Source organism: Nymphalis io, chromosome 15 (genome assembly GCF_905147045.1).
Source record: "Nymphalis io chromosome 15, ilAglIoxx1.1, whole genome shotgun sequence".
In the NCBI taxonomy this organism is placed as follows: domain Eukaryota; kingdom Metazoa; phylum Arthropoda; class Insecta; order Lepidoptera; family Nymphalidae; genus Nymphalis; species Nymphalis io.
This window is the reverse complement of record NC_065902.1, coordinates 1,492,443-1,509,243: the sequence shown is the minus strand read 5'-3', so window position 1 is coordinate 1,509,243 and position 16,801 is coordinate 1,492,443. Positions and strand designations below refer to the sequence as shown.

At 32.9% G+C, this 16,801-nt stretch overlaps 2 protein-coding genes across 2 annotated transcripts in view; one reads left to right on the top strand and one right to left on the bottom strand.

The window, feature by feature from the left end:
• Positions 1 to 13,439, top strand: part of LOC126773720 (lutropin-choriogonadotropic hormone receptor-like) — a 61,183-nt gene extending 47,744 nt beyond the window's left edge. Inside the window, exons 2-13 of the mRNA XM_050494817.1 lie at positions 2,209 to 2,323; positions 3,215 to 3,289; positions 4,006 to 4,074; positions 4,972 to 5,067; positions 5,890 to 5,955; positions 6,570 to 6,638; positions 6,778 to 6,852; positions 7,134 to 7,251; positions 8,768 to 8,884; positions 11,631 to 11,719; positions 11,983 to 12,153; positions 12,254 to 13,439. Coding sequence (XP_050350774.1) covers positions 2,209 to 2,323; positions 3,215 to 3,289; positions 4,006 to 4,074; positions 4,972 to 5,067; positions 5,890 to 5,955; positions 6,570 to 6,638; positions 6,778 to 6,852; positions 7,134 to 7,251; positions 8,768 to 8,884; positions 11,631 to 11,719; positions 11,983 to 12,153; positions 12,254 to 13,343 — 2,150 coding nt within the window. The 3' untranslated portion in view covers positions 13,344 to 13,439. The remainder of the gene's footprint in view (positions 1 to 2,208; positions 2,324 to 3,214; positions 3,290 to 4,005; positions 4,075 to 4,971; positions 5,068 to 5,889; positions 5,956 to 6,569; positions 6,639 to 6,777; positions 6,853 to 7,133; positions 7,252 to 8,767; positions 8,885 to 11,630; positions 11,720 to 11,982; positions 12,154 to 12,253) is intronic.
• A 399-nt stretch (positions 13,440 to 13,838) lies between these two features.
• LOC126773726 (AN1-type zinc finger protein 1-like) lies at positions 13,839 to 15,890 on the bottom strand. The gene is made up of 3 exons (XM_050494825.1): positions 15,498 to 15,890; positions 14,612 to 14,714; positions 13,839 to 14,382 (listed from the first exon to the last, which is right to left on the bottom strand). Exons 1-3 carry the CDS (start codon positions 15,779 to 15,781, stop codon positions 13,858 to 13,860), a joined length of 912 nt encoding a protein of 303 aa, XP_050350782.1. The 5' UTR covers positions 15,782 to 15,890; the 3' UTR covers positions 13,839 to 13,857.
• Between the last annotated feature and the right edge of the window lie 911 nt (positions 15,891 to 16,801).

The window sequence follows — 16,801 nt, the reverse complement described above, 5'->3', positions numbered from 1 at the left end:
ACCTACCCACCCAGAGGGCTTGCACAAAGCCTTACTACCAAGTCAATATCTTTATAATCTGTCCAGCCGTTCGAACGTGATAGAGTAACAAACATCACACACATCAACAGATATACTAAACGTTCGCATTTATGAGTAAGATTAAAAACAAAGATGCTATTTTAAAACTGTAATTAATAATCACCATAGTTAAAGTTGGGCAGTGAAAAGAAAGAAATTCTCAGGAACAGCCTGGCCTTCGGAGGTTAGCATTGTTGACATTCCCCGTCCCGTGCCTCGGAAAGGACGTTAGGCTGGGGGTCCTGTGCTGTACGGATTTGTCATCTCATCGGATAATGAGCACTTGTTTCGATTGATTGATACACTATAATATTATGTTCTGCGCAATTAGCCTGTCGAAATAAGATCTTAAAAATGTATTTACACAGTTTATGCAATAAATAATGTTCCGATTCTGATTTTTGAGGAAGACCGTAGCTGAAATAGGTTAAGAGAAATATTTTATGTCCATATTTAAAACGGGTCGTTTCACCAAATAAGAACCTGGCCACTTAAAAGCATCTTTAAATAAAATCACGAACACTTTCTATACATAGATTTTTTTTTATAGAATAGGAAGGCGGACGAGCATATGGGCCACCTGATGGTAAGTGGTCATCAAACGCCCTTAGACATTGGCATTGTAAGAAATGTTAACCATCGCTTACATCACCAATGCGCCACCAACTTTGGGAACTAAGATGTTATGTCCCTTGTGCCTGTAATTACACTGGCTCACTCACCCTTTAAACCAGAACACAACAATACCAAGTACTGCTGTTTTGCGGTAGAATATCTGATGAGTGGGTGGTACCTACCCAGACGAGCTTGCACAAAGCTCTACCACCAGTAGAATACATAGAATACATAATATGTGGAATAAATTAAAAATGACATTATATTGAGATATAATTTTGAGAGAGCTAAGCATACTGTACGTTCGGCAATCATTGCAAACTAAAAAATAAATCTCACGATTATCAAGATATAAAACATTTTACGAATTATTTATCTGACTAATTCTGAATCACACATAAAAGTCTATTTTAAAACATCGTTTCCTCAACATGTCTGTTAAATTGTTTTATTTAAAAAGTAATTACGAAACGTGTTTATTATTTTATATTCCTATAGCTTAGTTTAATACGTTTCGAAAGGAAATGAATGTACACTTTTGAGTTTGAAACATCCCAGTTAATGATATTTTTTTTATATGTGTAATAGAGTCGTTTATTTCTTGTGTGAATATTTTGGATACCTATTATTTTGTTCATTCAAAAACATATAGTTTCTTTTATAATAATTTTGTAGATAGGAATGATACGTTTGTTTGTAATCGATAAACTCGAAAGTTATTGAACCAATTTTATTTTATTCGTTCACTATTAGAAAGTAACATAGGCTATGTTTATTTCAGTAATAATAAATAATATTTACACGGTACATATTTTTTACAGCGCCTGTGTCAATTGGCACTGGCAGTGGTGACCACTTACCAGTTACCATTAGGTGGCCTATTTCCTCGTCCGCCTAACAATTTTATTTAAAAAAGTCTTAAGCAATGCTATTTGTGCAGCAAGTCTTACATTCACAAACAGAATGTCATGCGGGCGTCGCTGCGGATTCAGTATTAAATATAGACGCTGATTCGAATTTGCAGGCTTTGCCATAATATGCGTCTTGTAAAGTTTGTTTTATAATATATACTTAGAAAATATCCAAATATTCGAGTGTGTCACGTATCACAACACGCGCTTCTATCGCCTCAATCACTTAATACGATTGAACGGCAATCCGTTGTGACACGGATAGAGCTTAGACGCAGAATCATTGGTTTACAAACTTTCTGAGGAAAGGAACTGCACTCCTAATTTCCAAACTTCGAAATACTAAAAATTTTCTGATCAATACAACTAATAACAATTTATTGGCGTCCATCAACGGTTGAACCTTAGACCTCTCAATCTACAGTCTTAAATACGGGTAATATGTATCACTATATCAACGAGGCAGTGAAACGATTTAGATTCGAAAACTAGTTACGACTTTAATTTTCAAATATTTTAAGATAATGTCACAACACCAACAAATATCACTTTCTAGTTAATGGAAGAAGCAGACGGGAAACAGCTCAATTCCAATTTTAATATAGGTATTTTTTTATTTCAGTAAAGTTAATTGCGGGCCAGAGAGAGTCAGTCGTGCTCCTTCGTTCCAACATTACCCGTCTGACGGCGAGAGTCATAAGAGCTGCCGGCTTCGATCTTCAGCAAGTTGAACATTTGTAAGTGCAATATTTGAATCAATAAACGGACGAACAAAATGTCCTCATGTTCCTTATAAGAGATATCACCCCTTAATCATATAGTACATAAAAATAAATTAATTATTTTCATTTACTGAAATCAAAACAATATGAAACTTCAAGCTTAACCAGTCTCTTTATTCCCTTTTTTACAAGCTTTAATTTAACTTCACCTAAAGTACTTTAGGTGATACTTTTCTTTTGTAAATTGACGCCAAAATAGCTTGTATTAAAGCATTTTTATGACCTGCTTCGTCTCATATGAAAGCGGTATTCATTAATGAAATTAATTAATCATTAGTCGATTTTAAGTATCATAATGAAAACATATTATTGGCTAAATTGTAGGGTAACCTGATAACTATTCGAAAACTCCGAATTTTGAAAAGAAAGAGATCGCCGTTTCGTCACATATTTTTCTTTTTGAGTAGTTAGTACGTAGTTTTATTGCCTAATTGATGTTATGATATGGTCGTATTTAAGAATAGTCAATTTAACCTTCAATTAGTCCTACAGGAATTCTCAGTAACGGCTCGCAAACAGTTCACTTAGAATAAAACAAATAATTCTATTATTTGTTCCGTTTATCAGTTGTTACAACTCGGCCATATTTACACTATTACTATCGTATTCGTATATACTTACAAATTAAAATAGATTATTACGAAAAGAATATCAATTCTATGTTGTGATTATATAATATGAATATTCATTTACATACATCACATGTACATCTCGTTTTAAATAACTTATTTCTTCTAAAATTCATAAGACGGCCCTTTTTTAAATGGTATAGGCAAAGAGGACCAAATTTGAAATCCTCAACGGCCTCAGTAACAATCATTAACTAGCTAATTATATCATTTTCAGGTCTGTGATGGACGCGCCTAATTTAGAACACGTTGCGGTTGAAGATCTGACCAAAATGCCTAATCTCAAATCTTTGTAAGTATGGTTGAAGCGAACGGTAGAGTGCAATTGAAGTTCATTCCATTTATCTCGTTAAAACGCATCAGATAAGAGTTATTATTAATATCCTGGGACATTTTTCACACACGGCCATCTGATCCCAAATTAAGTTTGTACAAAGCTTGTGCTATGGAAACCAGGCAACTGATATACTACATATACTACTTTTCCCTTACAAATACATACTTATATAGATAACCACACCCAGACTAAGGACAAACAGACATTATTATTAATATATTATTTTAATGGTTATTGCAAAAAAGATAAAACATCCTTATTTATTATTAAATCTTTACTGCGTCGATTTAGGTTGATAAAAAATCCAGTTCTATTTTAACTGTTTGTTTATAGTGATATTACCATATCATACCCATTTCAATATTTTTCGTATGAAACAAAAAAAAACAAAACATTGAATTGAAAATTTCAATTACAATTCTACAAGTTACTTTTCATTACGTTTGTCTAAATAACGGAATTGTGTGTTCTGATTTAGATTAATCTATTTACAATTGCACAGAAATATGTTAATGCGTGGGTTTTTTCGTAAGGAGCCAAACGTTATGCGGCACATACATATTATATCAAGGTTTATCTGTAATTAACGTCCATTGTTTTCTTGAAGCAGTTTTATATGAATTTGATGATTATTATGAAATATAAACAATATTATCGTGTTTTTTTTCTAGTTTTATAACACAAGCACCGTTGTTGCATAGAATCCCACCGCTACCAGCGCTGCCTGAACTGCGCACATTGTACGTATGTATTTTTTTACTTTTTCGTTTATTATGTTACTGAAACTATGTTTGAATATACGTAAGTACTCAAAATGTACACAAAGGTATAAAATTACAAACAATACGATCCACTTAGTGTTGGTTAGCAATGAATACTTAATAACTATGTAATATAACGAGAAACAAAACTCGTTCCCAAAAATGAGAGTTTTTAATTGTATTAAAATGCAGATTTAATTTGTATGTCAGAACATAACTTACGTAAAAAATACTAACTACGAAGGCACGTTATCTTTTATACCGTATAATTATTAGGTATATATCTGAGCCGAGATGGCCCAGTGGTTAAAACACATGAATCTGAACAGTAGATTGCGGGTTCAAAGCCGGATAAGCGCGTCTGTATTTTTATTATGTACTTAATTTGTGTTTATAAATCATCTCGTGCTCGGCGATCAAGGTAACCACCGTGAGGAAACGTGCATGTTTCGAATGATATCTGTCAAATGTATATTTACCAAACCGCTTTGAAGCAGCGTGGAGAGACCATTTTTTTCAACGCTGGAAAAACGCGTTACGCGTTTCCCCCACGGGAATAGTAGGAGGGGGGGGGGGTCATTTAGGGCTCGCCGGTGTCTAAGGCGCCGAATGCGCCCCGAACATCGGAATACCCACTAAAAAACCAGCGGTACAGCGCCACGGGACCGCTTTCGCATGCTACCGTTAGCGTGGAGAGACCATAGCCCGCCCAACTGTGGAACATTTTATTTTTACGATCTGACTTTATTTCATTTGACTTATTATAAACAGGTCCTTACCATATAAGTATGCGTAATTATTAAGATTAGAAATTCTGTTTGGTTATTTGTAATTTGATCGATGTGCATACGACTTCAGAAAATTAATTTCTTCTAGTATTATAACGACATCAGGTCTGGTGGAAGTTCCTAACTTGAGTCACGTTCATGACAAGAACAGCGCGAACACATCCCTGCCGTACTTGCAGGCCATGTAAGTTTCAAATTATTGTAATTTTAATAATTTTGTAATATTTTTTTTATATTATATTTAATTGTTTTACTACATTTAATAAAACTCGCAGGCGTATTCTTAAACACACTTGTAATATCAATCTAATTAAAATAAAAGTAATAATAAACGCGGGAGATATCATAGTCTATACATATAATGTGAAACTTGTGAAATATACATATATTGCTTCGTTGCTATAGTTCCTTGCCTATAAGGCTGCAAATCTCGAGGTCCTGGGTTAAAACCCCGAGTCGGGCCAGAAAATTTTTTATTATTATTATATTCTTTAGGTTTTATATCGAAACATTCAAAATAGTAAATAGTTTATAACTACACTACACACTCTCGTTGGTCCTTCGCCTGAACTATTTTCGCTCTTTTCGCATTTGCCGTCCCATTGTACGAGAGTAAGAAAATAGAGCAAGTATTGTGTTTGCGCACATAGTTGTGCACTATAATATATCCCGCGCAATTGTCTAGTCTCCTTTAATAAAGAGAATATATGTATATAATTAAGAGCAATACTGAAATTAGTTTAATAATGGGCGTATAATATTGAAATTCTGCCACATGTGTATTCCACCAACCCGCATTAGAGCAGCGTGGTGGAATAAGCTCCAAACCTTCTCCTCAAAATGAGGAGAGGAGGCCTTTAGCCCAGCAGTGGGACATTCACAGACTGTTTCGGTTTCGATTTCGGGTATAATATGTATATATTTTATTTAGATAACTTGAAAATAGGTATATTAATGAAAAAGTAGTTATTTTGAAATCTCACTTAAATTATTATTTTTTTCACAGAGACCTCGAAGGCAATCACATAAAACGTATCCCGAGCCACGCGCTGCGAGTCCGGGCTGACCAAGTGTAAGTCAATAGGTATATACCCACTTATGCTATTTTCTATCGTTTTTTAATTTTTTCTTTGATTTTTATTGCCATTTTGTAATATTATTTGCTTTATAGTTTACTACTCTATACTCAATAATGAGTGGACGAATGTAATCGCAACTCAATTTTCACAAAATTTTTGTATTAAGGAACATTATAATTAACTTGATTGTCATCTATATAGAAACATTATCAGCCAAATACTAAAACGTTAATTAAATATTTAATATTTAAGTAACTCAATTATATGAAACGCCGTTAACTTAAAATTTCGCATACTCAAACCTCAATTTTGACTATCGCTTAAATTTGAGTGCAAATCAAAATAACTAGCTATATGTTGGATATTATAACTATGCACATAACATAACATAAGATATAAGTTGATATTACTTTAGACTCTTATAAAAGGAGATTAAGGCCGAGATCACTATCTGGGCATATCGTCTTTATCGTAATTAGTTTATTAATGTTTGTAAGATTTTTAATTCATTGCATTATTTTAGCTTGCTTTTAGATAGGTAAACATTTATTAATAAATGATTTGTTGATGAGTATGTTATGTGACAAAAGTTTTTATGTTATTTCAGTTCATTGAATTACAATTTGATAGAGGAAGTTCCGGCTCATGCTTTTAAAAATTCACAAATATCAAAATTGTAAGTGCCTGTATTTCATTATTTCATTTGTTTTTTGATTCTCAAGATTTTGATTTTTTCACATATAGAGACGTATGAAAAATTATGACCGGAATTGTGTTTGTTGACTAAATAAGCTCATTGATTGTTATTTTTAAAGGAGTTTCAAAGGAAATACTAAGTTAAAGAAATTGGATGATATGGCCTTTGCTGGTAACCTGCTGTTACGACAACTGTAAGTTTTTCTAATTTTAAAATAATTTAAAATTAGAATTAGTTTATTCACGAGCGTTTATTTATTTCATTTTAAACATTTTATGTACTATTTCGTGATTGCAATATTTTCATTAATAAATCCAATTGTTTGAATTCTTTGTTATAATTTCAGCCATTACTCGTTACATTAAGAGCAGAAGTCGTAGATCATAGTTGTAGCAAAAGACGGATAAAAAAGTATAAATATATTTTCATTAACTAGTAATGTTGTTATACAAAAAATAATATTAATTATTTTAGGGACCTAAGCAACACAGCCATCACGTCGCTTCCTACGAAAGGTCTAGAAAAGTTACAAATCCTTAGAATAGAAAAGACGCCTTCGCTAAAATACATTCCATCAATATATGAATTTCAAGTAAGTGTTTTTGTCTCTTTCTGATAAGTTTCTGATATGTAAACTACAATATATATATATTAGCTAAGATAATCCACTGAAAACACACACAGAAAAACACACATCTTAACCAATGGTCTCAAGTTCAAGACTCGCTGAGCAACGCCCTTTTAGAAAGAGCTTATTTTGTTTTTGTAACCGATGTCAATATCCATCAACGATACATATATTCATCATCCATGTTCGTCCACTGCTGGACATATACTTATATATAATAATAACTTATTAACATATTATATATATAATACTTCATGATGTGGCTTTGTGCAAGCCCGTCCGGGTGGTAGATACTCAGATGTTCTACCGCCAGGCAGCAATACTTAATATTATTGCTAGTCAGTCTTCAGGTTCGAAGGGTGAGCCAGTGTAACTATAGGCATACATACATAATTTTTTTTTTGTATCTATCGCATTACCGATACCGTTCATCTTTATCTGGTCCATTCCATTTGTCTTTCTTTAATAAAAAACCATTCGATAGAGTTTAGGATTATATGCAGACGAATTGACAAGCCTGATCAAACGCGACAATTTAAAAAATGTTATCAAAAATGCAAACATAAAAGTCAACAAAAATAAATATTTCATTATATATTTTTTTTTAATTCCTTTTAACTTTCGATAATAAAATATCAAACTTGGCTTAACTCATTTTAAATTAAAATGAAACTAACTATTTAAATATATTCTTAAAAGAATATATTATATCATAAAGATGTATCTTATAATACCTATCCGTGGTTAATAAAGTTACTAAATTATCGAAAAGCGTCCAATAAAGAGACGGGCAGTAATTGATGTTACGAGCAGGTAATAATAATTGCAATATCGATTGATAACATCTGCGCAGGTCCGTCTGGGGTCAGGGCTCCACCCTAGCCCGGCGCTGCACACCCTCGCTAATATATAACTAGGGATAGGTACTTACCTTTAAAAATCAGGCACACTGGGCTTGACCATTCTTCTCCCGTCATCACTTCTTCCCTTCATCTTTCTTCATAGCTGTGCCTCTGTATACATTCATTACAATTTTAGTATTTTGAAAAAAGGATTAAAAATTATAGAGAAATATATTTGTTTTATTGTAACAAAAAAAATTTGTAACTGTACTATGAAAAAAGGGATAGTAATGACGCATTTTTTATATTATATATGTTTTATATTTTATATTATATACTGGTGTTTAACTAAAATGTTAGATTATAATTTCATCTTCTGCATTAAATGCATACAAATTAAATGTTGTAAGCTATTATTCGATCAATTGTATTGTATATTTTTTTTAACAAATAAAATATTTGTTACTAAACCTAACTTCAATATTTGTACACGACGTACCTTCATATTTTAAACAATCCGAAATTTTATGCAACTATAACACGAATATAATTTATATTTTATGGCAACGATTGTTTTAATCGGAACTAAAAAAATGCACTTTTAGTATGCAAATTACAAAATGCACGTATGTTTCAAGCACTTGGAGAAGGCGTTTCTGACGCATCACTTCCACTGCTGCGCTTTTGCCTTCCCGGAGAGACACAACCCCGCCAGACATGCGCTGTACGAAACGCAGCTAGCGATCATGGCGCAGGTATTGATTTTCGATTTTTTTTTAAATCTTTCGTTGCAGGAATTGGTAAGGAGCAATGAAAACTTGCTGAGTAAGTATTAAGGTAGAAAAGTAGAATTAAATAATGAAAGACAAATGAGAATGGGTACCGAATTCCGACAGAGATAGAAGCTTTCGTTTAATTTTATTTTTTTTATTTATCTTAACGGAAACCAATAAAAGAAATGATGTTTTAATGAAAGGATTTTGGTTGATATATTGCAAAGGAGTAAGGAATATTACATTAAAATTCGAAAGGATTTTTTTTCAGACATGGTCACAGACTTTTGGGCATGTCTTTAAAAATATTAGAATTTAAGCCTAGTGAATAATATAAAATTGTGTACAAGTGGACAAAAGATATTGAATAAAAATGAAAATCAAAAACCCCTGACGGGTGCAGCATACGAGTGTGCTAGCGCTCGCAAACATGGCGTGCGTTACTATTGATTTTCGATTTTTTTAACAATCTTTAAGAATATTCGAAAAAAATATAAATGAAAACTTGTTAAATAAGAATTTACTAATTATTGAGATTACCATAGTAGCAAAGTAATAGAAAAATATATTAAATTTAGAATGGAAAGGAATTTCAGCCCTATTTTTGCAGACATGCGCACGCAGTTTGCCAACATACAAGACATATTGCCTATATAAATATTATCTTTATCTTTATATAAGTAGATTTTATTACCAGAGTATATTTTATTGCCAGAAAAGGTCCTTATTTAATTGATCTAGGATGGCAACCATTTTTCCATTTTCCAGGCATGCGCATGACGCATGAATTGCGATCATCGCGCAGGTTTTGTACGCAATCCAATAAATACTTGTTGAACGAGTATTAATATACAAAAGTAAATCTGATATCGACTAATAGGAGAAATATAAATTGCAATTAGAATAAGCCTTTAGTGCTTTTTTAGTTCATTTTCACGCATGCGTATTATGTGCATTTAATTATCAATGCACTTTGCATTTATTAATTATCAATTTTCGCGTCTTGACTTCCACAGGAATTATTCAAAGAAAAAATATTTTGGTGGAATTAAAGCATAAAAAACGGAATGATATAAAACAAATGTCTATGCATTTAGTTTAAAATATATATTTATGTATATATTATTAACGGCTTTAATTTGAATTCGCATAGCTGCTGAGCAATTTGCTAAGGTAAAATTACCTTGGACATTCAACAAGTAAACCGGTAAAATTTTTAAAACTAATTATTTATATATAATAATTATTGTAATCAGCTTCGCAACTCGGCGTATATACATATATATTGATAATTTTATAAAATAAATTTAAATTAAATTAAATTAAATAAAAATTATAATTACAAAGTGTATACATACCATTTAGCGACGGCTGCAAAACGCTCGGTGGTGAATTAAAAAGCTATTCTAACATTAATATTTCCCATTATGACTAATTAATTTCAACTACTTGGTATCCCGATGTTGATGGCTATAAATCTGACTAAAAACTGATTCAAAATGGACCCTCGCCGAGCTACGCCTCGCGACGGCTGGTGGGTGGAAAATCAATAGTCTCGCAAATATTGAGAACTTCACTTCGTATCCAATATACTACCTGTATGAAGAACACTAAATTTTATTATAGATGTATTGCCTGTCTGTGTTCACATAGGAACATGTACATAGGTTGTCGAAGTCTGGACTGTTCGATGGTAGCATGTAAATTATACTTATATTGTTATTCATGTATGCATCTTGCTCTAGCAGAGGTGTATAGAACGATTCGAGACACACTAAATATCACGATCTTGCAAATAGCCTTTCTTTATATACTTAAAACGAAATTGTCATAACAAATAATAAAATCAAATGATACCAAATGTTATTATTTTGTAACTAAAGTTATTGATTGCAATGGGTCCGATTATACAAAGTCAAAATTTCGACATACCATAATAAAATATATAAATTAAGGTTTAATTTCCTAGTGGAATACTATTATTTTTTGAAATATGTTTGTGTTTGTACGTTCACTTTCAATCCTATCTCCTAAATAGAACAAAATATGATGACGTGAACATCGAATAAATTTATTATTATATATTAGAATTCCAACCAATCGGTAACAATGCCAATAAAATCGAAAAAATAATATAAAAAGTAAAACGTTTATTTAATATTATTATTGCTAAAGTAATCTGTTTATTTATTTGGTACGTTTTTATGTCTTAATTTCTCAATTGAATATAATGAAATTTTACATACATGTTTCCTGGGTTACAAAAAGGACAAACGGTACGTAATACCTGCCCCTCAACTAGTATTATATACATTTTTTTTAATGAAAAACAAAAATCATTTATTTTATACGTAAAAAATACCATTGTTGTCAATCATAGTATGAATTTTAAAATATTGTTAGCAACAATTGAATAGGTTTTGTCAGTAAAAATTAAGTATCATGAATAATTAACTATGACGTAAATTAAATGAAAGTAATTGAGATTTATAAATTTTATTAACAGAATAATATGAAAATAGCGCCTTATTATTGCGGAGGGACCCTTTTTTATATATTTTATACTTCTCCCTACCTGTACTCTTCATATAGTTAAAATAAGGATCATAATGATTGAATATTATGTATAACAATTACATATAATTATTATTTTTGTCATTGCCTACTGGGAATTTTTAGTGGACCTCGTGCATTTTGCATTCTAGTGCATTTTTTTTTCTTTCAACAGAAATGCGGTAAAAACAACGAGAAGAAAACTTCGGAGCCAAGAAAACGATCCATAAATCTAAATCCTGACATAAAACGATCGACCAGAAGGTAAGATCACGATAAAGCTACAATTTAGCTATGAAAGCGAATGTATTACTAACCTTACACTAAAAAGAAAATAGAATACTCATTAACTATTTATGATTTGTCTGATGAGCTTACGTTAATAATAATAAATAGAAATTTCCCTAGTAAGGCTCGTCAATCGTATTTTATTTATGCGTTTATAAATAAGATTTATTACGAGTAACATAAGATTCACATTTATCATTTTCAATTTATTTTGCATTAGAATTAATATATTTTACCAGTGTCTACGATGATACTTCGACTGAAAGCCAGGATAACGGTTCGTGGGCAAGCGACGAATACTTCTCAGACTCCGGCAGCTTCGAAGACTACGATCAAGGAGACTTCCACGAACCGGTCAACAACAGTCTGGGCGTTACCTATTTTGCTGAATGCGGCAACTTTAGCTTAAGGTATAATATAATTACTGATAATAGCCAGCCTAATATGACAAGTAAAAGTATTCAATAAATGTTGTTACTGAAATGATAGATAACATATTTCATCTTACAGCCGACGTGAAGTGGAATGTACTCCGCTGCCAGATGCTCTAAATCCTTGTGAGGACGTGATGGGCTGGTCGTGGCTTCGGGCCAGCGTTTGGTTCGTGATAGCGGCAGCTGTGGTCGGAAATATAGCCGTTTTATTAGTCCTCTTAACAAATCACACTGAACTTACTGTACCAAGATTTCTCATGTGCCACCTTGCTTTTTCCGACCTTTGCACAGGATTGTACCTCTTCATGATAGCAGTCGTGGACCTCAGGTCTTACGGAGAATTTTTCAACTACGCCTACGATTGGCAATACGGCGTGGGGTGCAAAATAGCTGGTTTCTTGTCTGTATTCTCTGGTCAACTGTCAGTCTTCACTCTTACTATAGTGACGCTAGAGCGTTGGTTTGCAATTACATACGCAATTTACTTAGAGCGAAGAATTTCATTGGGAGCTGCAGCGAAAATTATGATTGGCGGTTGGATGTTCTCTATACTTATGGCAGGTTTGCCTCTAGCTGGAGTTTCGGATTATTCTTCGACTTCTATTTGTTTACCGGTTGAAAGTGAAGGAGTTGAGGACGCAGTTTATCAAGGGGGGTTGTTCCTGACAAATGCAGTCGCATGGGTGACGATAGTGGTATGCTACGTACAGATTTACAGATCATTAGGAGGAGGTGGTGAGAAGTATGGGGGTAGAGGAGCCGCAGCAGCGGCTGAAAGACGGATAGCGAATAAAATGGCCCTCCTTATTGGAACGGATTTACTGTGTTGGGCACCTGTTGCATTCTTTGGTGTAACAGCGCTGGCTGGTGTACCGTTGGTCGATGTTAGTCACGGGAAAGTACTTCTAGTTTTCTTCTATCCTTTAAACGCGTGTGCTAATCCATTTCTCTACGCAATCCTGACGAAACAGTACCGCAGAGATCTCATAACATTAATCGCCAGGACAGGACAGTGTAATTGGTTGGTGGAAAGGTATAAATTAGCAGCGACTCCCCCTCCAACAGCACATACCAACCCTTCAGCACCAGCAGCGCTTGTTCCTCTAGTGGATTACAATAGATCGGTATCACAAGTCACAAAGAATGGAGAAGCAGGTATATTGTAATTATAAGAAAGCCTTAAAATATTATTTTTATTATAGGAATATTTATTCTAAATAGTCTTTCATTTATGTCTGTTGAACAACTTTTGTGTAAATTTTAAATATTTAGCCTTGTTATAATGTCTTGTCATATTTATTAGCATTAGATTATAAAACACAAGAAAAAAAGATACATAAAGTTTTTTTTTTATTTCTACTTTGTGTCCATCTGGTAATACGCGTATATCACTTATTTTTTATTATTCTACCGCCAAACCGTAATACTTAACATTGATGTGCTTCGGTTTTAAGGGCGAGCCAGTGTAATTACAGGCGCAAAGGATCTTAATTCCCAACATTAGTGGGGCATTCACAATGTAAGGGATAGTCAGTATTTCTTACTGCCTAGCCTGACTTAAAAATATTTTATAAAATAAATAGAAAGATATTAAATAAGATAAATAGAATATATTTTATATACCAAAAGTAAAATAAAAAAAATATATATTTATAAATTTTTTAATAATATTAACAAAAATCATATTAAAAATATGTGTGCTGTATCACTTAAACTACTAATCACATTACTGTCAATATATTCAATCACCAACTTATCACCTTCTAACAAAACCTCCGTACTTAACAATTCGGAGACATTTACATCCATTTTCAAAGGACTTATACAATAACCGTCTAACTGTCTGAACAACCTTAATTTCGTATCACTCATTTTGTTATTTTCATTTTTAACGTTACAGCTATCACAAATAGAATCTATAGCTCGTCCAAGGCTCCATTTTGATGATATAAATACAGGTACTGTATCTTTTAAATCTGGATCTAATGTAACAGATTCAATTTGTGTTATATTATCTATGTCTGAAATAATTTTAACATTTTTAGCATGATAGTTCACTGGTTTTTTAACAGCAAAATAAACTCTATCTGCAATTGATATCGATTTCAGACCGAGTGCTTTCTGTTTAATTCTCATCAAGTGAATTTTTGATGCAGTTTTCACTTTTGCCGATGATTGCAGCGCTTTCCTAATATTTTCTGTTATCTGTAGAAATAATTCATTTTTTGTTTGATAATAAAAAATAAAAACAATTTATATAAAGCCATAGTCAACTACTTAGACAAACTAAATTGCTTTATAGTAATTCTCACACTCTTAATTTAGTTCGTAACAAAATATTTTAGTAATTCACGTACAATAATTATATTAGTAATTCAGACACTTAATAATTATAAAATTAAAACAGGCATATTAAAAAAAAGCTACTGCTTACCTTATCTTGAAGGTGTTTATTAGCTTCGTGAAACTGTCTCCTCGGAGCTTCAAGCTGTTCTATTTTAGCTGCCATTGTCTCATCATCAATTTCAGGACAAGAACTGTAATTGTTAAGGTAACCATATCAATATACATCCAAGGTAAACTTATCATTATATTAAACAAAACTTAACTAGAAACAGATTAAGACAGTTTCCAATGTAAAATGGTACTTTATTCATTCATTCACAATAAATTCTCAGTTTTTATGAATAATTTCAATAACTACTAAGGAGTTCCTTTTCTATTCAACAAAATAATACATAATTTTTACGGCACTCTTACCCAGCACTTTTATTGCATGCTTTCAACCCTAAGGTTGTCTAGAAGAAAGTGGTAGTAAGCAATAAGGCTCGCTCCCTCCCTCCCTATTTGTAAACATGAAAACTGTGCTAATACTTTTGCATTTATTTTGTATGTAGGATAAAAGATTATCTATCAATCTGTATATAAGTTATTGGGATTTTCTGTCAGAAAATTCTCAGTAGCAGCTCGGAGTCTGGAAGTTGGAAGTGTGTACACTCCCGTGCCTCGGAAAGCACGTCAAGCCGTTGATCCTGCGCCTGAACTCTTTCCGGTTGTGTTGGATTGCCGTCCCATTGGATTATAAGAGTGAGGGAATAGAGAGTGCACCTGTGTTTGCACACACACTTGGGCACTATAATATCTCCTACGTAGTTGGCTAATATCTCTAGAGATTGGCCGCTGTGGCCGAAATCGGTCTGGAGGTCATTAATTGTATTCATACATATTTCTTACACATTATAAGAAATTAAAGACTGTCTAATAGAAAGTTCGATGACGTGTAATGTTATATAAAATGAGTAAATATTATAGATACTTACGGATGAAATCTATGTTCAATACAATAATGTTTCTTGCATTTATTACAAAGCATTTCGTGCAGATTGCCTTTTTTGCAACCACTTTCTGAACATCGAAATATTTGATCATCACTTTGTAAATTAATATCACGGGGCTTTGGCGCCAACTCACAGTCTCCGGAAACACAGTGTTCATTAAAGTGTACTCGACAAAACACCATTCCACACTTGCATTGAAGAGGCAGAAAGTCTACCTGATTGCATATTGGATTCTGGCAATGTTCGCCAAGTGAAGGGAATTCCATATTTGCTGTTGTAGTAACCACAAAAGTTTTAATAATTATGTCATAAAGTCCTTTGTTTTCAATATTTTTTTAACAATATTGAAAAATGTCTTGAACTGGCACAATTAACCGGCAGTTTTATATTTTGACATTGGACATTGTCAATGCTGTCAAACTGCCTTTTTTTTTTGTTTGACCTTTTCTATTAGTAAGGCAAAGATTACATCATACGAATCTGCAAGTGAGAAATCAACCTCTACGAAAAATTATCATAAATCTCAATCCAACAATACAAAAATATATGATAAATAAACTAAGGTTTTGATAAAACTCGTACTTTACTTTTTATTTTATTTAAAAAGCATCGTTTACCAGCTCGTTACTTTTACACCGATGTGAACATTCTGTACAAACTAGAACCTGTTACTCTATCTGTTTGGTTACAGTTACGGCTCGCTAGTAAATTCATAAATTAAAGACATAAAATGGTTATAAGTTAAAAATGTAAACGATATTTCTTAAGTTACATCAGTCGTGGCGCGAAATGTGCGCCTCCTTCCACATCAACTGCATGAGCTTTCATCTTACCCCAGTCGTCTTGTCTACTTCTAATTTTCGTATTTATATTTCTACTATAATGATACATATACAGTACAGAACAGTAACAGTCTGTGAATGTCCCACTGCTGGGCTAAGGCCTCCTCTCCCTTTTTAAGGAGGATGTTTGGAGCTTATTCCACCACGCTGCTCCAATGCGGGTTGGTGGAATACACATGTGGCAGTATTTCAGTGAAATTCGACACATGCAAGTTTCCTCATGATGTTTTCCTTCACCGTCAAGCACGAGATTAATTATAATACCAAATTAAGCACATAAAAATTTAGTGGTGCTTGCCCGGGCTTGAACCCACGATCATCGGTTAAGATTCCCGCGTTCTTACCACGGGACCATTTCGACATACATATAAGTTCGCGTCTAAATGGGAGAAATAAATATGGCTAAACGAACAGCCTAAAGAAAAAAAGACGTCTCGATTAAAT